General features: G+C 45.1%; 1 protein-coding gene across 1 annotated transcript in view; it reads left to right on the forward strand.

Annotated features, from left to right (window-relative positions):
• The window catches only part of LOC142776718 (uncharacterized), a 394,390-nt gene that overhangs the window by 249,301 nt on the left and 117,997 nt on the right, over positions 1-27,092 (forward strand). Inside the window, exons 2-3 of the mRNA XM_075880911.1 lie at positions 16,595-16,643; positions 17,532-17,573. Coding sequence (XP_075737026.1) covers positions 16,595-16,643; positions 17,532-17,573 — 91 coding nt within the window. The remainder of the gene's footprint in view (positions 1-16,594; positions 16,644-17,531; positions 17,574-27,092) is intronic.

Genomic DNA, 27,092 nt, shown 5'->3' on the forward strand with positions numbered 1-27,092 from the left:
TATGTACACCACTCCGATATTAAATCTTTGTTGAAAGTCAACGCTCTTCTCTGCCCTTGTTTTTTCGCTTTCGTAGTGACGAAGTAACTACTTCTAGGTTGCGCTGTTCCTACATTCAGTTATGTCCTACCAACTTGCCCAAGTTTCCACGCTGCAGGGTGCAGAAAGGCCACTTCGTTGACTGCACAACCACCGTTTGCGAACAGAGCTCGCTTTTCAGACAACTTTTTAGTTCGTTGTACGCTCTAATCCTGCGTTTATTGTTTTCGTGCGTCATTTGTGCGTGATCCGTGCACCGCACGGTTCCATTATTCGCGTGACTTTCCGTTTTCTTCCTCGATTTGCCTGGAATTCTAATTTCGCCCTTGCGACAAAACTGTGACCTTTATAAATAAGGTCACGTCCCATAAACTGAACGAGACACGAAAAAATCTTCCCGATACTTGCACCGGGTCACTGCGCCGTCTACTAATGTAAAGGCACTACTCATGTTTCGTCTACTCATGTTTCGCTTTTATGTGAACAAGGTTTTGAAATGTCAAAAACTCTTATTCGTTGCAACTTCGGCGAGCGTTAATTTATTTGCAAGAAATAGGTCAGTGGAACCTAGGGCTAGCCTGGCATAAAACACTTTTGTGTTAAAAAAGCGAGAGCGTTTTAAAAATGACCAAGTTACTCGGCAGAAAAATAATCCCAAATCCAGAGTTGCCAGCGGAACTGGCCACTTTGAATTCGTTTCGTAGAACGACGCGAGTAAGAAACACCTATTTTTTTATTTGTACCTAACCTAACGATGAGGAAAGATGCATAGTAGATGCATCGCATGATCACATCTTGTCGTTCATCGCATAGTCATGCACCTCAATATGGGCTAACTCCGCCGTCGGCAAGAAGTCCGCACGGGTGTGGTGCCGCTCTTCTTTACCGCCGTTGCTGAATATGTGATACTGTGTTTTCACATGGCTGCGCATAGATGATTTATTAGCAGTCTATAGTTTCTGGGTGCTCGGGTATATTTTACGACCTTGTGCACGAGCAATGCCGATGAAGGTGCGCTGAACAACGTGAAGTGCCAGGTAAAATAGCATAATAAATATAGAATAGATAGGTGCACACTTAAATGTCTGGAGGACTCTTGACAGAATGCAACCCAATTGGAAGTTACCGCAGCTTACACTGTTAATCTTTATAGTTTGATGACGAAAAACATCCCCCCTCCCCATCGACACTACATGGTTGGTCAAGAGCGGTGTTTATATTCATACCGGGTGGCAGGGGCAGCGACAGGGGTGGGCCACTGGCGTCACCATTGAGTGCATCGAAAAACATTATGTAAAAAATTGTGGTTTAGTAGACTGCCATACACGATTTGAGAATGCTTGCCGAATGTGTTCTAATCCCGGCTGTGGCGGCTGCATTTCTGATGGAGGCGGAAATGTTGTATGCCCGTGTGCTCATATTTGGGTGCACGTTAAAGAATTCCAGGTGGTCGAAATTTCCGGAGCCCTCCACTACGGCGTCTTTCATAATCATATGGTGGTTTTGGGACGTTAAACCCCACATATCAATCAATCAATCCGAATGTGTTCTACCCAACTCTTAATCTTCTAGTCGTTTCACTCTCATGATTCGGCTGCGCGCTTATTGGCTGTAGACGTATTCCTAAACAACTTCATCGCAACCAGTCAAAAATAGCTCTACCGGCACCATTGCACAGTAGTTTGATGCTTACTAATTTTTATAGCTATTCTTGTGCTTTCCTTGTTCAAATAAGTTATCACGAGCTATGATTCGTCGCCTTAGTTACTCGTTATTGCAATGTCATAAGCGAATAATAAGTTATTAAGGTACTCTCCATAAAATCTTCCAATCCAGGGCCCTGGAAACCTTCGCTTTTAAAAAAGCGATGTGCAATAGTTGGCCATTTTTGCCCCGCCGCGGTGGTCTAGTGGCTAAGGTACTCGGCTGCTGACCCGCAGGGCGCGGGTTCGATTCCCGGCTGCGGCGGCTGCATTTTCGATGGAGGCGGAAATGTTGTAGGCCCGTGTGCTCAGATTTGGGTGCACGTTAAAGAACCCCAGGTGGTCTAAATTTCCGGAGCCCTCCACTACGGCGTCTCTCATAATCATATAGTGGTTTTGGGACGTTAAACCCCACATATGAATCAATAGTTGGCCATTTGCGAGCAGGCCTTGCTATGCTCCGATAGTGAGGCCCAATGACAGACTCCTGGTCGAGAAGACGTTGCCGACTAGAGGGCGTGAAAATTTACGACCAATCCTGTCGGAGGACCTCTAAATGCCAGAAGCTCGGTGGTTTAATTTCCGTGTTTTCTGGGAGCAGCGCTGCCGCTACGAAAAGTGATGCACATATTTATTCACTCACTAAGCTGCTATACAAAGAGGCAGACGCTCACGATGATGCGCCTGCGCAGATGGCAGTTACGCGTGGATGACTCGCGCCGAATTCACTGCGCGCTCGATTCCCTGGCCTTGCAAAGGTGCGTGGCTGAGCAGCTTTTGTGTACGAGTCACCATTTGATTTCATGTAGAAACAGTGCGATCCGGCATAATATAAAAACACTCGAACACGACATTCCTTCCTCTCACAATGGCCGGTCTGGAGGCGCGCACTCGCTTTTTCCTTTACGGCTTGCGCACGGGGGGCTGTTTCTGTCAGCTCCAATGTATCGTGGGAGCGCTCCAAGCTGACCCGCTCCCGGCCATTGCGGAGGCGTGCACGCGCAAGGAATGCTGCGCTTCGTACTTACCGCGGTCCTTTCTGAAGTTGCTCCATATGATATAAGCTGTACTAGTGCGACGGGAACATGCAAGGAAGTGTAGAGGATGACTGTGCTCGTTGCCGCTAATCCACCCGCTTCTGTTGCTCGGGAGAGCAATGAAGGTTATGACAAAGATTTTCTTTTTTTTTCATTTTTGTTGCTACAAAACATGAATAAGCGGATAAATACTGCGCTACGACCACATCCGCGATCTTGCGTCACACTCAGATGACTCAGCTGCATCATATGTGGCCGACCAGAAGAAAAGGATTGACAAAAACTGATGAGTATTTGGAAGAAGAATCGTTCAGAAAATGAATATTTCAAATGCGTGATCTGCCTGGCGAGTACATGTAAATTTTACAATTAGCACATATTGGTTGAAGGCATCATAATTCATGCTTTAATTTGAAACGAATACTGCTAAAGGATGAAAGTTAAGACATAGTGGGGACGACCACTGGTTTTCGCAAATGGCTATGGCAATTTGATGAAAAATGCTTCGCAATGAAACATGTAGCCGAGTAAACATTTCTAGTGAGTTTTCAAATCATTTCAACTTTTTGTCCAGTGGGATTGAATCCCGGCTGCGGCGGCTGAGTTTTCGACGAAGTAGAAAATGATGTAGGTCCGTGTGCTCACGTTAAAGAGCCCCAGGTGGTCAAAATTTTCGGAGCCCCCCACTACGGCGTCTCTCATAGTCATATGCTGGTTTTGGGACGCTAAACCCCACATATAGATCAACGTTTGTCCAGGGAATTACATGCGCCTGCGCAGGCAAGACAGACCTGTCTAAATTGTTATTTTTTAATGTTCATTTAGAGATCACGTGTATTAGTCGCCTTGGTGGCTTTGAAAAACTCGTCAAATAAGTCACTTAGAGGCAATGTTACCTAGCCACATGCCTATTCGCGCAGCCCAAGGTTGACTAGGGATCAGTTTCGTTCCTGTTTGTTAACTGTTTTATAAACATGCCCCATGGCGCCTACGTGAGATTGCCAATACGTCGTGCGCCCTTTTCGGCCTCTCTGTTATATATCTCACCATCTGTCAAGATCTTATACGCGTTATGCAAAAACTGTCAACGTCAATATCCCAAGATCAGTCTTGTCTTATTTTTATGCTTACTGCAAGAGCTGCGTCACCGTGATGAAAAAAAAATAAAGAGCTGTCAAGTGGTGGTATACAAGCAGACACGTCATTTGAGCTGCTTTCGGCTCTTGAAGTTATTAGTAGGCAGCTCTACGTGTTTTTGAAGGGAAGCTTGTTTGAAGAGTTGGTACAGCATCATAGTAGATATTGGCGAAAAAAAAAACAATGAAACAAAGAGATGATCACACAAATACAGCGCCAAAGAGAACCTGATTTTCACTGGAAAACACTCACATTTATGTATACTAGTGCAAATAGTCAGATGAAAATCGAAACGAGAACAAACAAAATCTGGTTTAGTAGAGCTGATGATCAAGAAATCTTTTTCAGTGGCATGTAGCGTGCTAGAAGGCCTCGCTGCGCATGTCTGATTAGATGTGCTAATAAAAAAAGCTTTTAAATTTTTCGTGCAACTTTTATTCTTAAAGCCCAGCATTGAGCTTGAAGGGCACGAAGCCGCACTCTCTACAATGCAACGACAAGTCTGAACAACGTGGTCTCCTCACTGAAGCCTTATCACTTGAGCTCGGTGTTTTCGGATAAATCCAAAATTCTGTAATAAACACTCGCCACTGAAGTATTTTACAATTCAGATTTATCCGATAAGCTCAGATTTTAAAAGAGCATTTTGAACGTTCAAAGGTCTTTTTCAAAGCTGAGAATCATCCATCGAAAAGCACGCAACTCTATCATAGGCAGCAATCTCGTGAAATATGCTTCCGTCTGTTAGAACTGCAGCTTCAAAGTTATAAAAAAACATGAACAAACGTAGGTGTTTTGTAGTGAAGTATTTGTACTTTTAAGTACTATCATTATAAAATGAAACGCGAACAGGGAAGAGCGTCGATCAAGCGCTGGCAAACACACACACTAAGCGCAGTCGACTCATCATTGTCGACAGGCACGGAATCCGGTTAGGCAGCACTGTGCGATAACAGTCCGATTTTTTCGTTTGCGTTCCCGTTCAATGACGTGAAATTGGTGGCCCGTGTTTCGTGTCAAACGCTTGGTAATTTTAATTCTACCGTCTTTTGTTGTTTTTCTTTTTAGTTAGTTATGAATACCAGAACTAAAACAAATGCAAAAATATTTGACTGGGATTGCACTGCGCTGTCAAATCGGATGTTCGCACCTATAGATGGTAAACACTTGACCAAACCCCGAACTTCATTGTAGCTTTTCAAGTGCTCGATTCATGCGCTTCGCTGTACTCGTTTTATTTGATGCCGATGGTACATGTCATTGCGTGTTCACACTTTCCAGACATCTAAAATACCTTTAGTGTGTTCCATTGCTTTCGTATTAAGATTAAACTTCATCTGAGCTTTCAGAGTATTGATAATAATAATAATAATAATAATAATAATAATAATAATAATAATATTAATATGATATAAAATGGCCTTTCTTTTTCTACAAGAAGATGGGGAAGGCTGGGAGAAAAAGCGAAAAAGCAGCTTCACAAGCTCCTACCCCGCAACAGTATAGTTCGGCGATTTAAAAGAAGAGCCCCTGAACTGCCTTACTAACAGCGTAAATAGTCAGGAAGCTAAAGAGTAAGAGGATGCGAAGAGGGAATTCCCAGCAACAATACAAGGCATCTTCAAAGGAAAAAATTTAAAAAGTCACAGTTTCGCCAAAAGGGTGATGCAATGAATCCGATAGCAACATAATCAAATGTCTTACGAAACAATTGATTGATGTGCTGGGTTTAACGTCCCAGAACCACCATATGATTATGAAGGACGCCATAGTGGAGGGCTCCGGAAATTTCGACCAACTGGGGTTCTTTAACGTGAAAGCAAATCTGAGCACATGGGCCTACAACATTTCCGCCTCCATCGGAACTGCAGCCGCCGCAGCCGGGATTCGATCCCGCAACCTGTGGGTCAGCAGCCGAGTACCTTAGCCACTAGACCACCACGGCGGAGCTTTTTTCGAAACAAGGCTAGCATTTTTAGGAGCAACAATAATTGTAGTAGACATGCTCTTGCTAATTAACCAAGTTTCCTGCGGCACGGCCACAGCACATGACCACAACAAGGCTCGTGTGTAGTGACTGCAATGAAGAGAAGCGCCTGCCGTAGGCAGCTCAGGCTTGTAATAAGGGCTATAAATAGTGCGTCACCGCTGGTAGCAGTTTGTTATGTGTAGAGCCCATCAATATGTGCACAGCCACTTTAGGTACAATTTCGGCACCGCTTTTATGCGTTGAGAAGGAGTACGTAGAAGCTCCCACCTACTGCAGGGTAAAGAGCCGCGCGCTGATCGTTGCCACGCTTTCGCGGCAACGATAAGCGCGCGCCTCCTGACTGTTTTACAGGCCCGCTAGACGGCCCTGAGTTGGTCGACCAAGGTAGTCATAGACACGCATTGGTAAAAATTTGCCTCGTTGATCGGATGCCTTCTGACTTTGTCGTGTAAGTGGGGACACCGCTACATGACGTGCTAAAATATAGCTAAACGCCGGAGCCAGGGCAGTTGAAGGAAATGCGTCTGTACGAGGACACAATTTGATGAAGGTGAATCTTGATTCACCTTCATCACTTATGGCTACAAACAACATACCACTTTCAAAACAGAGTAGAGCTATCACTAGACTCAAGTTTTTTTTTTCTGCTTCTAAATCGTCAGTTCAATACTGATCCTCATGAATACCCATATCTGTCTTCATTCCAGGCAAACCAGACATAATCACAATCGTGATCTGACACCATACTTTGCATGTATGAACCTTTCTAAACACTCCTTCTTTCCACGAACCATTCGTGAATAGAATACATTGCCTGTATACATGTGGTTTTTCTGAACATAGCATTCCTGGCTTTGGAAAATTCACGCATCTTTTTCCTTAGCCAACATTATTGACACCATGCTATATAACGTCATATCATGAGTCCAGTTGTGTTGCGTTACTTCTTTGCTTAAGACTGTTTCGAACAATTTGTTCACATTTTATTTTATTTCTAGTAGAGTATATTTATTTCACTCTACTTAGCATGTACTTGTTTTTCAGTTACTGCGTACGATAGTAAGAAACTTTTGTTGTACAAACGTGTTCCCTTTGTTTTCACTACGTTCCCTTTCCACGCCCTTCCTGCTTGGTCTACGGACCGCAGTATGTACTAAATAAAAAATAAAACATAGGCCAGTGATTGTAACGTTTCCTTAATCGCAGAGTGATTTCTTCTCTTCTGGTGAGATCACTGAAATGAACTCCGATAAACACCACATTTCCTCCCAAAAAGGTCACTTTAAAAGGCACCATCCGAATTTCAAGTAAAATGAAGCCCAAAAAACACGGGATGCTGCTTATCATCCAACAATCTATGAACTATTTAATGGCCCATATGCCAGACGTAGCATTTCCCACTCGAAAATGGTATAAGATACATCTTTTCTGTGCCATACTCAACCAATTTTTCGCGGTACTTAATAACGCACCCATAATGACGCTTCTTCTGCCATAACAACTTCTTATCAATAGTCGTGCAAATGTGGTCAAGCTTGTTCTCGTGCCCCCCCCCCAAAAAAAAAAAACACTGTATCCCTTCCCAGTGCTCACTTTTTTTTTCAATCGATTGGTTACCCCATGGAGTTACGGGACGCCTACCTAACTTTAACTTCATCTATACCGCTCAACTATATATTCATCTTGTGCAAAATGCTCTCGCATAAGACGGCTAAATGGCACTCAGAGATTCATGGCTACTTAAGCCTCTCCACTTGTCTTGCAAAACTCTCGTCCATGTGATGGGAGCAAGACTTCTCAAACAAGTTCAGGCAAGACATCGGAGCCCCATTATTCGCTATTTTGCAGAAAGCCAAACGGATACCGGGTCTCTCCCGCTTTAGAGAGCCCTTTATATATCTCAAACATTCCTCTGAAATGGATATTGGCAAGCCGGCGTCACCGTTTGGAAGCGCTGAAGGACTGCATTATGACACTAAACACTGCCAAGAGACAGCGTTTTGGTAGCTTTAGGAAAACGGAGGATATTCAGGCCTGGAAGTTGTAGCACACCATTGATCGTGGCAGATAATCAAACTTTGTTTAATTTAGTAGAGGAGTTACAATAATCAGACTACACTTTTCTTGATTTACGTATTTTGGTTAAATAGTTTGCTTACAAGGTCCTAGCCGTAAAAGACAGGGGCGTGTGAGGGCTGCACGGAACGGCGTTCCAAAAAACGACGTTCCACGAACTATTTCTTTTTGAGAGGAATGAAGGAACGCCATCATATCATTCATATTCGTTGGAACTGTAACGGTAATGCGTTACATCTACAATATAATGACAGGGGGGACAGCGTTTGATTTCTAGATGTTCCACGGCGTTCAACAGACGTTCCACACGCACGCAGAACACCATGCAGTACTTGGCGGAACGGCCTACCACGTCAGGCGCGTTACTATGCTGCGTCTTGGTTTTCCCTTGAAGGCGCCCACCGGAGGCGCAGGAAAGTGCGCGACGCCGAGACTAATCACGTGAAGAGGGGACAGTTAATTTAGTGAAGCAGAGCTGCTGTGGTCGAGGTTCGTCGTCTGTCGTACAAAGAAAATTATCATCATTAACCAGCACACGCTCTCATCATTCTCTTCCTTTTCTGCTTTGCTTTCAGAACCCGTTCATTGAGTTGTCCGGTGGGGGATGCAATTATTTGAATGAACGAGAAAGCGTGTAAAGAGGAAGCCAAGCAAAAGGATATAGGTAACTAGAAAGGAATAACTGCTTGGCTGAAAAAATTATCGGCGAGGCAAGATTCGAAACCACTTATCCACGACTCGAAGGTGAGCGTCGTACCCATTGGGCTATTGAGTTTTTTCTTTCAAGGTGTTTATTTATCATAGTCATGACACATTGAAGAAATTCAATAAATTCAATACAGACAGAAAACTCTCTGGGTTTACTCTGCTCGTATCACGGCCCAACGACGAACCCATCGCGCTGAAAAAATTTCATTTACTTTTAGAGCGAACACATCTACGTCAATGCATTTTCCGATCGTGTACACTACTTCGGCGGCAAGGTTGTATGAGCACCTTACCAATGCAAGTACCATTCTGGCTGACTTTCAATTTGCTCGTAAATGTGTCTCAGCCGAGTGCCACTGAGTCATCCCCTGCCCCCCTCCCATACGGGAGGCTGATTATCTAGCGACCTTTTTTCTCTTTTTCTTTCTCCAAACCACCTTATCTCTCTTTATCTCCTAATTAGGTGAGATGTTTACGAAAGTAATGTCAATGCGCTTCTCTGCATCATGCACACACGCTAGCAGAGCATAGCAGAACTTAGTATAGCAAAGTATTGAAAAGGGGTAGCGAGAGTGAGGACGAGGCAAAAAAAGGGGAGAACGAGAATGAAAAGACAGAGAGAGATAAAGAAAGATGTATAAAAGAAGACAAAAGAAAAATACAGAGCAAAAGAATGAAGTGAGAAGAAGACAGAAAAGCAGAGAGGAAAAAATACTGAAAGTATATTAGCTGACTGCGAACAGCAGAAACTTCCCTAAGGCGAAAGCTTCTTTCTTGGACATTATTTAGGTACTCACTTGGAAACATTGCATGAGCGCTCACTAAGCGCCGAAGTATTGTTCATTGCTAATTGTTGTCCTGCAAAATAAAATTAAATTTATATTTACATAGGTGCAAATTTCAATTTTAATTCTGAAAGGCAGTATCTTGACTGCCCCTGTGGTAACCGACTTGGAAAGTCGCATTAGTGTGGAGCGCTTCAAATTGACGAGCACGCAAGCCGAAGTTAGATATTCCAGTAGTACGGCCGGGCTGGAGGTCTCTAAAAAGTGGGGCTCTGAGCGTTTATTCGGGTTTTTTCTACTTGCGCATAACCTGCTGTCGACCTTGTCTAATTCGTATAACAAATGTTGCTCGATGTGAGCTTTGATTTGCTTACTGTGTTTCACTTAAGGATTAACCGACACTACAATTTTATATCAAAAAAGTCTAATGGAGTGCCAACGTAACGCCGCGTTTCAATTTTAGAAATGTTACTTGAACGAGTTCCTTTCACCTTAGAAAAACTTGGAACGGGAACTCGTGCCAAAGTTTAAAAGACACGATGAACGCGCTCTCGTTTCAGTTGTAGAGGAATGTGTACAAGGTTTCGTGCGACCAGCTACAGCACTGGGCTCCCCTCAACTGAAGATGTTCTTGCCACAACCTGGTGACGTAGATGCCCTGTAAACCTAGACAATGCTCCGTGTGTAGTCAGATGACGGCGAAAGGCACGCTTTCGTTTTAGAACCTAGGGTGCTGCATGAGCAGCACAGATGATTTCACTAATTGTTGTAGGAAGCTCAATGCAGTCGGTGCAAAACCGCCATAGACATTGAGAGACGTCACCCCGTCATGGCAGTGTAGTCGTGATAGCGCTGGACTGCTAGCCAGAAGGTAGAAGGATCCCATCGTGGCTTCGGCGGCTGCATTTTCGATGGAGGGGAAAATGTTTGAGGCCCACGTACTTAGAGTTGGATGCACGGTAAAGAACCTCAGGTTGTCGACAATTTCAGAGCCCTTTACTTCGGCCTCTCGCAGAATCATATCATGGTTTTTGGACGTTAAACCTCAGATAATATGATTATCACATTGAGCAAGGTCACATAAGTCAATGTACAATAAGCAGCTGAATAATCAGGTGACGACATGGTTCACTTTCTTGGTATACGTATTTTCATGTCCGAGCTATCAACCTCGTATTTTGTTCACTTTCAAATAGATTCTGAGTGGTCCCTTGAAAGACGCATGAAGAAACGAATGCCTGACTCAATATTTTTGCAAAGGAGCAATTTCTCTGATGTATTCAATTACATATATCAGCTTCGCTTACTGATCTGCTGAGGCCTACTTTTCTATCTCCAATATAGTAATTTGAGCCTTCACAAAAAGAATTTCTGTTTCTATTCTTTATGTACTGAGGCCACAAACATTGTTATCGTTTAAGTGGGTCATGAACTACTTCTCGGGCTTGGTGAGAAAACACACCTAGAGGATAGCAGACATTTCTATAAGCAACTCAACCAAGTCTTGTATTCATGCGTGGCAAGTGCATACAGTTGAAACGCGATGATGCCGGTTGCTCATGCGTCTACTTTTAAGTGGAGAAGCCTTCTGAGGCCCAGCTTGCCGTCCATTCATACATCTCAAGTGGCATAATCCCGGTCGCAGTAACACGCTCATTACAGGCCATTAAAAGGCTAGTAATGCTCAAGATCGGGTAGTATCAATGATGATTGATTGATTGTGGGGTTCAACATCGCAAACACTCCATATGACTATGAGAGACACCGTATTAGAGGGCTCCGAAAATTTTGACCGCCTGCGGTTTTTGAACGTGCACCCAAATCTGAGCACTTGGGCTTACAGCATTTTCGCCTCCACCGAAAATAAGCCACCGCAGCCGGGATTCAATTTTGTGACCTGCGGGTTTGCAACCGAGTACCTCATCCTATAGACCGCCAAAGCGGTGGAAGATTGAAGATTGTGTAAAATCAGTGAAACGGTCTAAGTCACCATATGTAACAAAACTAATCTATACGTAGTCGCAATATTAACTAATATTAAAAGAACCACAGTTGGTAAAAATTTTTGGAGCCCTCCACTACAGCGTCATTCATAATCATATGGTGGTTTTGGCACGGTAAACCCCAAACATCAATAAATCAATATAAACTAAAATGATAAAAACGTTTCACAAACCAAAGGTAGACTCCGGAGTTGGCAAAAGAGGGCGCCACCGCCTCGTTGAGCAAGCGGATGATTCTCACCTTACGCTTTGTCAGCGCGGCGTTGCTAGTCATCTCACACAGGAAGAGTAGCAGAAAGTGTAGCTGTTATGCTGCTACATCTCATGGGGAAACAATTTGACGGAACTCGCCGCAAATTACGCGTATCTCTACCATAGGTGGGCGAACTCATTGATGAGTCGAATCACTCATCAGATCTAGCCGTGAGTCTGGGCATGAGTGAGTCCGGCTTAGGAAAGCTTTGATAAGCCTCAGCTCGAGTAAGCCCTGAGCGGAAAATATGGCAGTAGTGAGTCTCAGTGAGCTCCACAATTTTTTCCGACCTATGTTTTCCACCTCCGAAACAAGCAGGAAGTAGGTAAAGTGTAGAGAAAAAAGTAACTCACGTGTCACACGGGATCTCCCTAAAAAAGACTCGACTCGTGCTAAAGAAGCCCTATAAGCTTACCTCAAACACTCGAGCCATCGACGTAAACATATTGTAAAACAGTAGCAGTGTTGGAGTCTCGACGGAGTTTATTAGGCTGAATCGCCTGATCAGCCCTTCGAACGAAGACGACGTTTTTTGTGATGATGATTATATACAGATGAAGAAGATGAAGGTCAAACGTTGTCAATATTGTGCTTACACTAATTTCCCCCCTCGCGCGAAAGCGGCCAATCAGGCCGCTGTTTATGATGGTGGTGTACGGCGCACGAGTGGTTTTGCGCGACACGTGAACAACCTCCGTACCACGAAAACGACCATCGGGAGGCATGACAACAGGGGTTACTCGATAGTTAACAGGAGACGTCTGCTCGACTATAGCGTAGGGGCCGATGACACGTGAGTGAAACTTATCACACAGGCCGAGAACCCGCGTTGGGGTCCACAATAGTACTTCGTCTGCAGTATTTATTTTTTTTGTTCATACTGTCAATCCCATCAGGGATCTTTACAGGAAGGGTATATTGGATTGTTACAATATGACAGTACAAATATCAAATATTCAATTATACATAAAAAAATATTGGCGGTTAACAAAGGCAGACGAGAAGACGTAACAGTACATCATAATAATAGTACATCCTAAGACGTAAAAGAAGGGGTGATCAAATAGGTGTATAATGGCAAAACTGAAGTAAAAAATACATTTATGTAAAAATGGCGAAAATAAACGAAGTAACAGTATGTAGGAAAAACGAAATTATGCGTACAGTGTAACAGCAAAAAAAGTGAACAAAGAGGCATACAAAGGAAAAACAGGAGCAAAAAACGCACTGATGTAAAAAAAAGTATTGAAGTGAACTACGCGGTGGACGCCACCGTAGCGAGTCTTCCGCTCTTGTTGGCTTGCCTGTGTATTGAGGTGGGCGCGTCGGCGACAATCGGCCAGGCGAGAGATTAAGTGCTCCCTCGATGACGATGAAGAGTTCACAGGGATGTCAAAAAAGGAGATGTCGAGCGGAGATGTTGGTTGACGGCCATAGACGAGAAAGAATGGAGAATAGCCCGTGGTGCGCTGCGTAGCGGTATTGTACGCAAAAGTCACGAATGGCAGGATGGTATTTCAGTTGGTGTGGTCGGCGTTGATATACATAGATATCATGTCGGTCAAAGTTCGATGGAAGCGCTCTGTGAGGCCCTTAGTCTGGGGATGGTAGCTGGATGTCGTCTAAGAATCGTATTACATGCGTGGAGGACTTGTTCGAGTAGTTTCGAGAGAAACGCCTTGTCGCGATCGCTTGATAAGATGCGTGGTGCACCATGTCTTATAAAGATTGCCTCCAGAAAAAATGTGGCAATATCTTTTGCTGATCCTAGAGGAAGTGCAGCTGTTTCGGCGTACCTTGTTAAGTGGTCAACTGCTGTGACAATCCAGCGCTTGCCGCTAGCTGATATTGGTAGCGGTCCATAGAGGTCAATGCCAATGACATTGACGTCAGGACACGGAAGAGGTTGTAGAAGACCGGCCGGGGAGGAAGTGGGTCGCTTGCGGCGTTGGCATAGCGAGCATGACGCAACATATCACGCTACGCAGTTGGAAAGGCCAGGCCAGGCAAAACGACTGCGAATGTGTTCATAGTTTTTTTGAAAACCGAGATGACCAGCCTTGGGCTCATCGTGAAATGCTTCCAAAATCTGTGCCCTTAGGGAACGAGGAGCAACAGGAACCCAGCGCTGTCCTTCAGGGTGGAAGACAAAGCGGTAAAGGATTGAGTTTTCAGTCTTCAAGTTCCACAGCTGTCGATGGGCGTGAGCGTTGGGAGGACGAGAGGAGCCTTGAAGGCGCTGCATTATAGAGCGACAGTAAGTATCGCTGCGTTGGTGGGTGCAAACGTGTCGTTGTTGAAGCTAGAAAGAAAATCGACAGCGGCGAGTGAATGAACTGACGGAGACACTTTGATGGGTTCACTCACAGTTGGCGACAGGCCAGGAGTGCCTGATAAGGATTGTAAAGGACAGCGGCTAAAGGCATCGGCATCGTTGTGTTTCTTGCCGGATTTGTAGATAATGTCAAACTCGTATTCTTGGAGACGAAGTATCTAGCGACCGAGACGTACAGACGAATTCTTCAACGTCGACAGCCAGCACAAAGCGTGGTGGTCAGTGACGACGGTAAAGTGGCGGCCGTGAAGATATGGTCGAAACTTCTGGATGGCCCAGACAACGGCGAGACACTCCTGCTCGGTGGTGGTTTAGTTTTTCTCTGCTGCTGTGAGGGTGCGACTTGCGTATGCGATCACACGTTCGTCATAACGCTCTGTCCGTTGCAGAAGTACAGCGCCGAGTCCGTGTCCGCTGGCATCAGTATGGAGGAGAGTGGGTGCGGCGTTATCAAAATGACAAAGCACTGGCTCAGACGCGAGGGCACGTTTCTAGGTGTCAAAAGCTATTTGGCATTCGTCCGACTATACGTATGACGCTCCCGAAGAAAGGAGTTGGGGAAGTGGCGCAGCAATGGTGGCGAAGTCTCGTATAAAGCGCCGAAAGTACGACGCAAGGCCAAGAAAGCTTCGGAGCTCTTTGACGCGTTGAGGCACCGGGAAGTGAAGAACGGCGGTAATCTTGTCGGGATCAGGCCGGATTCCATCTTTGCTGACAAGATGTCCGAGTACTTTAATACTTTTACTAGCAAAGTGGCACTTCTTGGTGTTAAGCTGAAGGCCAGCAGCTGCGAGACACGTCAAAACTTCATCCAGGCGCTGCAAGTGCTGTTTGAATGTTGAGGAAAATATGGCGATGTCGTCAAGGTAACATAAGCATGTTTTCCACTTAAGGTTCCGCAATACAGTGTCTATCATTCGTTCAAACGTTGCTGGCGCATCGGAGAGGCCGAAAGGCATGACGTTAAATTAGTAAAGCCCATCGGGTGTGGCAAAAGCAGTTTTATCCTTGTCATCCTTGTGCATTGGAATTTGCCGATAACCGGAGCGCATGTCAAGGCTCGAAAAATATCGCGCTCCTTGTAAGGAATCTAAGGCATTATCATTGCGAGGCAAGGGATATACGTATTTTCTGGTTACTTTGTTTTATGCGCGTTAGTCAACGCAGAATCGCACCGAACCATCTTTTTTAGGGGCGAAGCTCCTTAGGGCGTGGGCTGTGCGTCCCCTGTAGCCTGTATGTAGCCACCTCTAGTTTAGTTCTTGCAGTGTTCACTAGATGGCGGTACCATCCCCTGTATGTAGCCACCTCTAGTTTAGTTCTTGCAGTGTTCACTAGATGGCGGTACCGTCTCCTGTATGTAGCCACCTTTCGTTTAGTTCTTGTAGTGTTTACTAGATGGTGGTACTTGTAGCTGATGATGAAAAGATGCAAGATGTTATAAACTAGAAAGCGGTACTTGTAGTTGATGAAAGACGTGAGATCTTAAAAAATAGGAATGATGTCACATATGGCGCGTGTCATTCGTTGAAGGCAATCGTTCGATTTAGTGCGGCGACGTACGCTAGGGGGAGGGATGTAATAAAATCGAGTGGGCAAAATGTACAGAGGATTCATGGTTTACCAGGTTTACCTCCGGAGCTTCGCCCACTCATCATCATTCACTTCGTGGATATGGCGGAATTTTTTTTCTTACGAGAACGACAGGTGACGACCAAGGGCTTGAGGAGGGGCGGATGATGTTTTGCTTGAGCATATCAGCAACGTGCTTGTCGATGATCTCGCGTTCGCTGGAAGAAACACGGTATGGTCGACGACGGACAGTAGAAGTTCCGTCGGTGTGTATGCGATGAGCCACCGCAGAAGTCTGGCTTAGAGCAGTGGAATGTACGTCGAAAGAAAATTTATGCTTAGACAATAACGCCAGTAGTTCGTCTGCTTGCGGGGGAGTGAGATCCGTGCTGATGGTATTGACGAGAGCCGTAGTGGGTGGAGCATCTGTTGGTATTGAACGTGATTCCACCAGACTGGCATCTGAAGCCACTACAGAGATAGTGTAAGCAATATCTGTGAAACTGGAACAGCCGGGTGCTCGTCATTTAATGTGCTTCGCTATCGCTCATGTTTTACTACAGGGAGTTTTGATACGCTTTTATATAGAAACCTGTGGTCAATTTCTGAGGATTGCTATCACCTGCTGTTGGACGGCGAAGAAAAAATACCGCGCTATTAACAGTGGGGGATAATAACCAAGACGCGCGGCTTGTCAACGTGTGCCGCCACATGCCGGGACCACGTAGCATAACCTGCTAACATTACACTGATTCGCCTTATCGCTATTTAGTTCCTTCTGGTTAACAAAAAAAATCTGCTGTTTGTTTGGATACGATATGCCGATCCCTATCTTCTACAAAGAGCTTTTTTTCTTACGTAGGATACTTTTCTAAAAATTAATCATGTTTCTGATGTGTTCGAGAGAAGCTTAGTTGGCGAAAGCCATCCTGAACAAGCTTTTTTCTTCCTTTCAGGCATCTTTGAAGCTTGCACTCGTCACCCTCCTGGTACTCTGCCTGTCACGTAAGCAAACTTGGCTTCCTACTCAGAAAGAATTCAGGAGCTGCCAGAAAAATGTGGCAATCTTATCACGTACGGACATCAATTACTGATATTCTGACGTGACACATTTGCTCACTGTCGATTCGAAATTTAGTATGTGTTATCGTTAGCGAGAAAATTGCTTCGCTGTTTTGACAGCAAGAGAAAGTTAGCGTGCGGCATCATGCTAGATTGTATGAAGAGAACCAACCGGAGATCGCGCGCTTTTGCAGAGTTGTTTCTTCGTGAGTGCTTTGCAAGCGATGTATGTCTCGCTCTCTATTCTTCTTCAGTGTTGAAATCCCGTGCAATTATTTTGCTTATTAAATTTTTTTATTAAGAGTTGACGTGTTTTGCAGGTCGCAGTCCAAAGTTTCTAGCACTCGAACGACAATACTGTCACAAAAAGCGAGCACTCTGAGTGGTAAATACTGAACAGCTGTTAGTACATGCCCGCTTCTTTTCTTTTCATGACTTGCGCTGGCACACAGAATTTTCTTTACGTGTAACGGGCATACATATGTTAGAAACACTGACCAGCCACGTAAGCAAAGTTATTTTTTTAAAAGATTTGTAAGTGAATAGTGTTGGTGCCATTATAAAACGTAACTTAATCATCGCAAAAAATCTTCGCAGTGGTGGTTTCAAGCTACCAGTGGCGTAGTGCCCTTTTCGCACTTCCATTTGTAAGGTCAGAGATGATGGGATGTAAAAATCGAATAACTACTATTATATCCAGGAAGACATACTGAGCTGGAGTTTCTCTTCCTTGGTTTTTTTTTTTTATTTTTACTGGATGTACCCAGTACAATATATTGCAAACGCATTTTTGAGAACGAGTATGAAATGTTGATCGTTACTTTTTTTCAGAAAAAACCAGGGCAACAGCGGGTAAGGCGTCAAATTCAATGGGTAAAATTCCTTCAACCATATTCATTGATGTACCACGCCTGATAGCATTTTGTATCATTGCAAGCCAAATGTGCTTCAAGAATGACATCGCAAGTGCCTTCGTGCTAAAATTACAATTATCCTGACCAGTTGTTAATAATTACGAAAGAATATTGTGAAAAACGGGGAACTTCCGAATGAATGTAAAGTTTCAAAAGCTGAGTTGTCATTTTATCAACTCATTTTCAATTGTGATTGTGTTGAGATATTTTAATGAGCCCGTAAAATAATATGGATGCTTTGAGCCATACGTGATCCAATCCACTTGCCGTGCTTTTGAATGTAGCTCTAGAGGAGGAGGAGGAGGAGGAGAGGGGAAAAAATTGAAGGCAGGGAGGTCAACTAGACGCACGTTCGGTTTGCTACCCCGCACTGAAGGAAGGGGTGAGGGAGATAAAGAAAAGAAAGAGAGAAGTGAAGGGCAACGCGTGGGTACTTGTGATCTTGTCCATCGCACGCTTATAGGTAGTCGCGTAGCCCAATCGTTTTTAGAAAACCCAGCAATGCCCGCGTCGCTTTGCTGGCCTGCGACGCGTAGAGCCATGAACCGAAGATTTTGTCTTCGGAAAAAGGTCTACAATCCAGTGTCTCTAATGTTTCACGTAGCAAGTTGCGTTGGTTGCTAAACGATCACACGAACACAGTAGATGTTCTATTGTCTCGTCAGTGTCGCACGTTTCACATCGAGAGCTATCCGCCATTCCTATACGAAAGGAGTACGCCTTCGTGAAAGCTTAGCCTAACCACAGGCGGCATGGTAGAGTTGCATCCCTGAGGGAGAGGTCCCATGGAACTTGAAGCTTTCCCGATGGGTCCAATTTATGTAGGCGGCGGTTCCCAACACTGAGGTCACTCAGCCAGGTTTCTGACATTGTGTTAGCGAACGAGTTAAGGCCCCTTGCAACGTCGATTCTCGACAAGGGTATTGGGGTTGCCTGTAGCTGTAGCTGTAGTGCACTGGATCATGTATGCTACTTGTCCTCAGTAATATTTTAATAGCTCGTGACGACAAAATGCAAAAAACCAAGACTTTGTGAGAAAAATACCATTATGTTGTCATTGTTTCATGTCATATTTTATAGTGCAGACCAGTGCGACACTCGACAGAAAATTGGTGATTTTCTTGGAGTTGTTTTTGTAACATGACTAGCCAGTAGCTGAAGACGGAGTTCCATGACACTAGATTTCTAGACATAGAGTCTACGTTCTTGCCATAACATGTGTGCTGGTATTACACTACCCGCATTTTGGAACGCTTCCTTCCTTTTCTCTTGCTGGGATAAAAAAAGATTTGTATGGTGGCATCGCTGTGAAGGTCTTGCCGTGACGAGGTAAAGACCAGTTTGGAAGCCAATATAACTGCTTATGACCGTAGGCTCTTCGTAGTATTTCCTCCTGGGCACAGCGGAGTGTCTTTCTAATCATTTGAACAGGCGAATAAGTGAGAAATATATGACTCTGCATTTGTCTAGCTCGAAAATGTTTACTACAGCTTATGTGCACAAGGTCTGGCACCGGTTCAAAAAAATCTTTAATAAAAGACTGGTTAAAGTTGTTTTTACTGCAACAAAAAAGAGGTCTCCTGCAATAGAGTGAAATCCGCAGGCACTTGAAGGGCTTTGTGCCATAAGAAGCATACAAAAAAGATTGTCGAATGCATAATAAGTGTTGTGTACTGCGTTTATTTGTGACGTGGTCGATTCTACATCAATAATCGGGGCGTTGTCTGAATGTCTGCCTCAGGGAGAACCCGACTGTCACGCACATATTTGTGGGCAGCCACTTAACAAGTCACTGTGCCAAGTGCAGGTGCATCCTCATCTATGTCTGATGCTTGCCAAGTAATGGGATATGTGGTACAGAATGCACGTCAAATATATGAAGCGTTTTAGTTTCTTAAGGCAGGAACCTGCCTGTGTGAGTGCTCTATGTGTCAACTGGTTAGACAACGAATTTGAGTACCTTTTGAGCTGAAATGAGATTTCAACGTGTGATTAGGCCGTTGTTCACAAGTGCGGTCCTTTTTTGTCTTGTTTCTTTATAACCTCACCCACCCTATTTTAAACATATGCATTTTCATTGTGGTCACAATGCGGTTGTAATTGTGGTCTACCCCACCGCGGTGGTCTAGTGGCTAAAGTACTCGGCTGCTGACCCACAGGTTGCGGGCTCAAATCCCGGCTGCGGCGGCTGCATTTCCGATGGAGGTGAAAACGTTGTTGGTCCGTGTGCTCAGATTAGAGTGCACGTTAAAGAACCCCAGGTAGTCGAAATATCCGGAGCCCTCCACTACGGCGTCTCTCATATTCATATGGTGATTTTGGGACGTTAAACCTGACATATCAATCAAATCAACCAATCAGTGTGTGGTCTGCCCAGTCTGACATCTTTTTTTTTCAAATATATAACGCACAAAAGATACATTTTGTTTCAAACTATAGGTAATAAACTAGCGGCACACAATTCTTTCAGTTTTTGGGGACCACAACTTCATTTTGTCACTTTTCTGTCGGTGTATGACGTTACTGTCACACCACTCACTTGTTTCCATCCTGCACAACGTCAGACGATAAATGAGCATGGAACGTCCTTGTGTAGCAGAGACAGGTGTTCTGTTTTTTATATAGCGCATGTGTGTATATAGCGCATGTGTATAGCGCATAGCGCATGTGTGGTTCACGTCAAGTTTCTCTCCTTAAATATGCACCACTGCGTTACATAGCTACTGCGATGAATACAACTGCGACGTCTCCACAGCAGTTAGCTATGTGTATGCATCAGCGTAGCCATTCTTCACTTTGTGAGCATACGGTCAAATAATATCAAATAACTTGCGCTAAAATGAGCGTGAGCAGTTTCGCATTGACATAACGTAGAAACGGTCACGAGAGGATTAGTTGTTGACTCATACTTGTCGCAATAGCAGCGTTTATGAAGAAAAAAAAGATGGAGAAATGAGACAGTAGCCGTTCAAGAAAACTGGCCCCGCCGCGGTGGTCTAGTGGCTAAGGTACTCGGCTGCTGACCCGCAGGGCGTGGGTTCGAATCCCGGCTGAGGCGGCTGCATTTCCGATGGAAGCGGAAATGTTGTAGGCCCGTGTACTCAGATTTGGGTGCACGTTAAAGAACCCCAGGTGGTCTAAATTTCCGGAGCCCTCCACTACGGCGTCTCTCATAATCATATAGTGGTTTTGGGACGTTAAACCCCACATATCAATCATCGTTTAAGAAAACTGAGTGATAAAGCTTAACGCTAAACATCATGCAAACTAGGGTGGCTAGCAAACAACGTCATGGCTTTCCAGAGACTTATTCTGAGCTTAGCGCTTGCGTAATGAGTCATTCTTCACTCCACGCATTATTGGTATCATTTCCTAATTTCCATTTGAATGAAAATAGGGGAGGCGTCCTAGTTCCAAGTTCAAATTGCTATAGTAACGTTTGTGAAAGGAACAATCCTTACCTCCGACACCAAGGGACGAAAATTGAATGGCTTAGAGACCTTGACGACATATTGAGCGCTAAGAGACAGGGACAGGAGAGAGTGGACACCACAATGCGCTAACTTCAACAATTTTTATTTTCAGGAAACGCGAACCTATAAATCCGTGTACAGTGGCGCCACCAGTCTATCCACTAGCCCAGCAGAAAAGCCCTTTCTCGATCTAACAAGTCAACTGACGGTGCACTTACACATGCGTCACCTTTGCGAAAGATAGCATGGGCTTCAATTATCTCTCGCACGTCTTTATCTTTATGCTTCGCCAGAACACTGCAGGATGCGTACAAGGGTGTGCAACCACATTCCACGCAATGTACTGACAAATGGCCATAATTATTCTTGTTTTTAACATTGAGCTTATGTTCACGAAGACGGTCATTAAGGCATCTACCCGTCTGACCTATACATATACCACCACAAGTCAGAGGAAGCCCATAAACTACCCCTTCAACACACGCCACAAAATGATCGCGATGCTTCTTGGAGCAACCGACAGCAGGCTTGCGGTGCGGGTCCGTCAAGCGACTTATCCTGCCAAGCTTTTGTGGTGCTGAGAATACTACTTTGATGCCCACTCGACTAGCTACTTTCTTCAGGTTATGAGCAGTTTTGTGCAGGTACGGCACTACTGCAACTCTGCTCCTACTCGCTGCCGGTTGGATGTCTGCTTCCCGAGGGCGACTGTCCAACCGGCATTTTTTAAGCAAACCCTCGACAACAGACACCTGTATCGACTCTGGGAAACCTGCTGCGGATAACCTCTCCGACTGACTCATGACACTTTTCTGAATTTTATGATGGCAAGATTTCCGCAATGCGTTCCCAAAACACAGATTGGCAATGCTTCTTTTTACTAGCTTCGAGTGAGCAGATTGGTATGGCAACAGGGGCTTATTAGCTCTGGGCTTGTATTCCCAACACGTGTGCTGCTGCTTGAATTCCATTTCAACGTCTAAAAACCGCAGCACGCTATCGGTTGGCTCTTCTACTGTAATAATGAGTGGGCTAAGGCAAGCAGAAAAAACAGCTTCGAGTTGACTTACTGCTACGTTTTCTTCACGCTCGAACAAGACAAGGTAATCGTCCACGTATCTCACAACTTTTGCCACCCTGTGCTGTGACAAGACATGTGCCAGATTTCTATCATGGTGGGCCAGAAAAATGTCACTCAGTACCGGCGCCAAACAGGAGCCGATACAGATGCCCTGCTTCTGAAGGAAAGTTTTTCCATTCCACGTGGCAAATGTCGAGCGGAGATATAAGCGAAGCAAGTCTAAAAAGCATTGAACCGAAATCTCGGCTGAGTTTTGAAACGCAACCACACCAAAGCTGTCAATACATTCTTCCACGCGCTCGATTAGTTCATTTTGAGGCAAAGAATAATATAAATCTTTTATGTCAAAGGAGCAGGCGAAAAAACCTTTGTCTGGGTTACTCTTCAGGAAATCTAATATTTCCCCGGAATGCTTAATCAAAAAGGGGTCGTCAATTTTAAGAATACCGAGCCTTTCTTGCAAGAAAAGGGCTAGGTTCTTCTGCCATGACCCTATTTCCGAAACTATTACCCTCAATGGCCATTCAGGCTTGTGCGTTTTCGCGCTAAACATAATATCAAGGCTATCTTTCTTGGCTGCGTCAATATCGTGAAACAATCTACTCAGGCCCAAATTTTTACAGAGACGTTTTGTTTCAAGTTTTACCTTCCTAAGAGACACATTATTGCACTCATTAAAAACTTTGGCAACTGCAGAACAGGCTCTCTCGTCATAGTCACCTTCCCCTAGGACAACAAATCCGCCCTCCTTATCCGCTGGCAGAACGCACAGTCGCTTCTGCTTCAAGAACGACACAACACGGCTTACAGGCACCCGTGAAGCCCCAATATTCTTCCGCGAGATCACATCAACCCCTTCCGATATACATCGATTCGCTTCACCTTCCGGGGCACACTTTGATATCCGTCGCACAAGGCTCAAAAGTTCCGGCGCACTCAACCGTGGCTCGACGGCGAACTTAGGTCCAAGTTTAAGAGCTTTTTCAACGTAGTCTGGAAGACTAACCTGGCCGATGGTTCTGACGCTGCACGTGGTTGGAACTGTCTTCTTTGGGATGCTGGCACGTAAGCCTGGCAGAGTCTGCTTCCACATGAATTCCGTGCCGCTGCTGACGATCGCTAGAAGATTCTTCCACTCCCTGGTGGCATGTCGTGTCCTTCCTGGATCTCCCAAGGAGGTCTTGAGCAGGTCCTTTAACATCCGAGCCTGCCTGTGCCACTCACTCCTAAGAATCTTGAGGACTCTGATGCCATGCCCGGCTGAAGGAGCGAGTCCACCAAACAACCGCACGACTTCATCCGGTAGGTGCTTGCAGCGAATGAAGAAGGAAAGGGAGCGAGCTTGGCAGTTGGCATGAATCAAGAGGGGAGCAACTGAACACGGATTGTACGAAGAACACAGAAAAGAGCCCGATGTACTAGAAATAAATTTTAGCAGTGCCATTTTTTGGGCGTGTTGGTAAAGGGAGCTTGACGACATATTGAGCGCTAAGAGACAGGGACAGGAGAGAGTGGACACCACAATGCGCTAACTTCAACAATTTTTATTTTCAGGAAACGCGAACCTATAAATCCGTGTACAGTGGCGCCACCAGTCTATCCACTAGCCCAGCAGAAAAGCCCTTTCTCGATCTAACAAGTCAACTGACGGTGCACTTACACATGCGTCACCTTTGCGAAAGATAGCATGGGCTTCAATTATCTCTCGCACGTCTTTATCTTTATGCTTCGCCAGAACACTGCAGGATGCGTACAAGGGTGTGCAACCACATTCCACGCAATGTACTGACAAATGGCCATAATTATTCTTGTTTTTAACATTGAGCTTATGTTCACGAAGACGGTCATTAAGGCATCTACCCGTCTGACCTATACATATACCACCACAAGTCAGAGGAAGCCCATAAACTACCCCTTCAACACACGCCACAAAATGATCGCGATGCTTCTTGGAGCAACCGACAGCAGGCTTGCGGTGCGGGTCCGTCAAGCGACTTATCCTGCCAAGCTTTTGTGGTGCTGAGAATACTACTTTGATGCCCACTCGACTAGCTACTTTCTTCAGGTTATGAGCAGTTTTGTGCAGGTACGGCACTACTGCAACTCTGCTCCTACTCGCTGCCGGTTGGATGTCTGCTCCCCGAGGGCGACTGTCCAACCGGCATTTTTTAAGCAAACCCTCGACAACAGACACCTGTATCGACTCTGGGAAACCTGCTGCGGATAACCTCTCCGACTGACTCATGACACTTTTCTGAATTTTATGATGGCAAGATTTCCGCAATGCGTTCCCAAAACACAGATTGGCAATGCTTCTTTTTACTAGCTTCGAGTGAGCAGATTGGTATGGCAACAGGGGCTTATTAGCTCTGGGCTTGTATTCCCAACACGTGTGCTGCTGCTTGAATTCCATTTCAACGTCTAAAAACCGCAGCACGCTATCGGTTGGCTCTTCTACTGTAATAATGAGTGGGCTAAGGCAAGCAGAAAAAACAGCTTCGAGTTGACTTACTGCTACGTTTTCTTCACGCTCGAACAAGACAAGGTAATCGTCCACGTATCTCACAACTTTTGCCACCCTGTGCTGTGACAAGACATGTGCCAGATTTCTATCATGGTGGGCCAGAAAAATGTCACTCAGTACCGGCGCCAAACAGGAGCCGATACAGATGCCCTGCTTCTGAAGGAAAGTTTTTCCATTCCACGTGGCAAATGTCGAGCGGAGATATAAGCGAAGCAAGTCTAAAAAGCATTGAACCGAAATCTCGGCTGAGTTTTGAAACGCAACCACACCAAAGCTGTCAATACATTCTTCCACGCGCTCGATTAGTTCATTTTGAGGCAAAGAATAATATAAATCTTTTATGTCAAAGGAGCAGGCGAAAAAACCTTTGTCTGGGTTACTCTTCAGGAAATCTAATATTTCCCCGGAATGCTTAATCAAAAAGGGGTCGTCAATTTTAAGAATACCGAGCCTTTCTTGCAAGAAAAGGGCTAGGTTCTTCTGCCATGACCCTATTTCCGAAACTATTACCCTCAATGGCCATTCAGGCTTGTGCGTTTTCGCGCTAAACATAATATCAAGGCTATCTTTCTTGGCTGCGTCAATATCGTGAAACAATCTACTCAGGCCCAAATTTTTACAGAGACGTTTTGTTTCAAGTTTTACCTTCCTAAGAGACACATTATTGCACTCATTAAAAACTTTGGCAACTGCAGAACAGGCTCTCTCGTCATAGTCACCTTCCCCTAGGACAACAAATCCGCCCTCCTTATCCGCTGGCAGAACGCACAGTCGCTTCTGCTTCAAGAACGACACAACACGGCTTACAGGCACCCGTGAAGCCCCAATATTCTTCCGCGAGATCACATCAACCCCTTCCGATATACATCGATTCGCTTCACCTTCCGGGGCACACTTTGATATCCGTCGCACAAGGCTCAAAAGTTCCGGCGCACTCAACCGTGGCTCGACGGCGAACTTAGGTCCAAGTTTAAGAGCTTTTTCAACGTAGTCTGGAAGACTAACCTGGCCGATGGTTCTGACGCTGCACGTGGTTGGAACTGTCTTCTTTGGGATGCTGGCACGTAAGCCTGGCAGAGTCTGCTTCCACATGAATTCCGTGCCGCTGCTGACGATCGCTAGAAGATTCTTCCACTCCCTGGTGGCATGTCGTGTCCTTCCTGGATCTCCCAAGGAGATCCAGGAAGGACACGACATGCCACCAGGGAGTGGAAGAATCTTCTAGCGATCGTCAGCAGCGGCACGGAATTCATGTGGAAGCAGACTCTGCCAGGCTTACGTGCCAGCATCCCAAAGAAGACAGTTCCAACCACGTGCAGCGTCAGAACCATCGGCCAGGTTAGTCTTCCAGACTACGTTGAAAAAGCTCTTAAACTTGGACCTAAGTTCGCCGTCGAGCCACGGTTGAGTGCGCCGGAACTTTTGAGCCTTGTGCGACGGATATCAAAGTGTGCCCCGGAAGGTGAAGCGAATCGATGTATATCGGAAGGGGTTGATGTGATCTCGCGGAAGAATATTGGGGCTTCACGGGTGCCTGTAAGCCGTGTTGTGTCGTTCTTGAAGCAGAAGCGACTGTGCGTTCTGCCAGCGGATAAGGAGGGCGGATTTGTTGTCCTAGGGGAAGGTGACTATGACGAGAGAGCCTGTTCTGCAGTTGCCAAAGTTTTTAATGAGTGCAATAATGTGTCTCTTAGGAAGGTAAAACTTGAAACAAAACGTCTCTGTAAAAATTTGGGCCTGAGTAGATTGTTTCACGATATTGACGCAGCCAAGAAAGATAGCCTTGATATTATGTTTAGCGCGAAAACGCACAAGCCTGAATGGCCATTGAGGGTAATAGTTTCGGAAATAGGGTCATGGCAGAAGAACCTAGCCCTTTTCTTGCAAGAAAGGCTCGGTATTCTTAAAATTGACGACCCCTTTTTGATTAAGCATTCCGGGGAAATATTAGATTTCCTGAAGAGTAACCCAGACAAAGGTTTTTTCGCCTGCTCCTTTGACATAAAAGATTTATATTATTCTTTGCCTCAAAATGAACTAATCGAGCGCGTGGAAGAATGTATTGACAGCTTTGGTGTGGTTGCGTTTCAAAACTCAGCCGAGATTTCGGTTCAATGCTTTTTAGACTTGCTTCGCTTATATCTCCGCTCGACATTTGCCACGTGGAATGGAAAAACTTTCCTTCAGAAGCAGGGCATCTGTATCGGCTCCTGTTTGGCGCCGGTACTGAGTGACATTTTTCTGGCCCACCATGATAGAAATCTGGCACATGTCTTGTCACAGCACAGGGTGGCAAAAGTTGTGAGATACGTGGACGATTACCTTGTCTTGTTCGAGCGTGAAGAAAACGTAGCAGTAAGTCAACTCGAAGCTGTTTTTTCTGCTTGCCTTAGCCCACTC

This window comes from Rhipicephalus microplus, chromosome X (genome assembly GCF_043290135.1).
Source record: "Rhipicephalus microplus isolate Deutch F79 chromosome X, USDA_Rmic, whole genome shotgun sequence".
In the NCBI taxonomy this organism is placed as follows: Eukaryota; Metazoa; Arthropoda; class Arachnida; order Ixodida; family Ixodidae; genus Rhipicephalus; species Rhipicephalus microplus.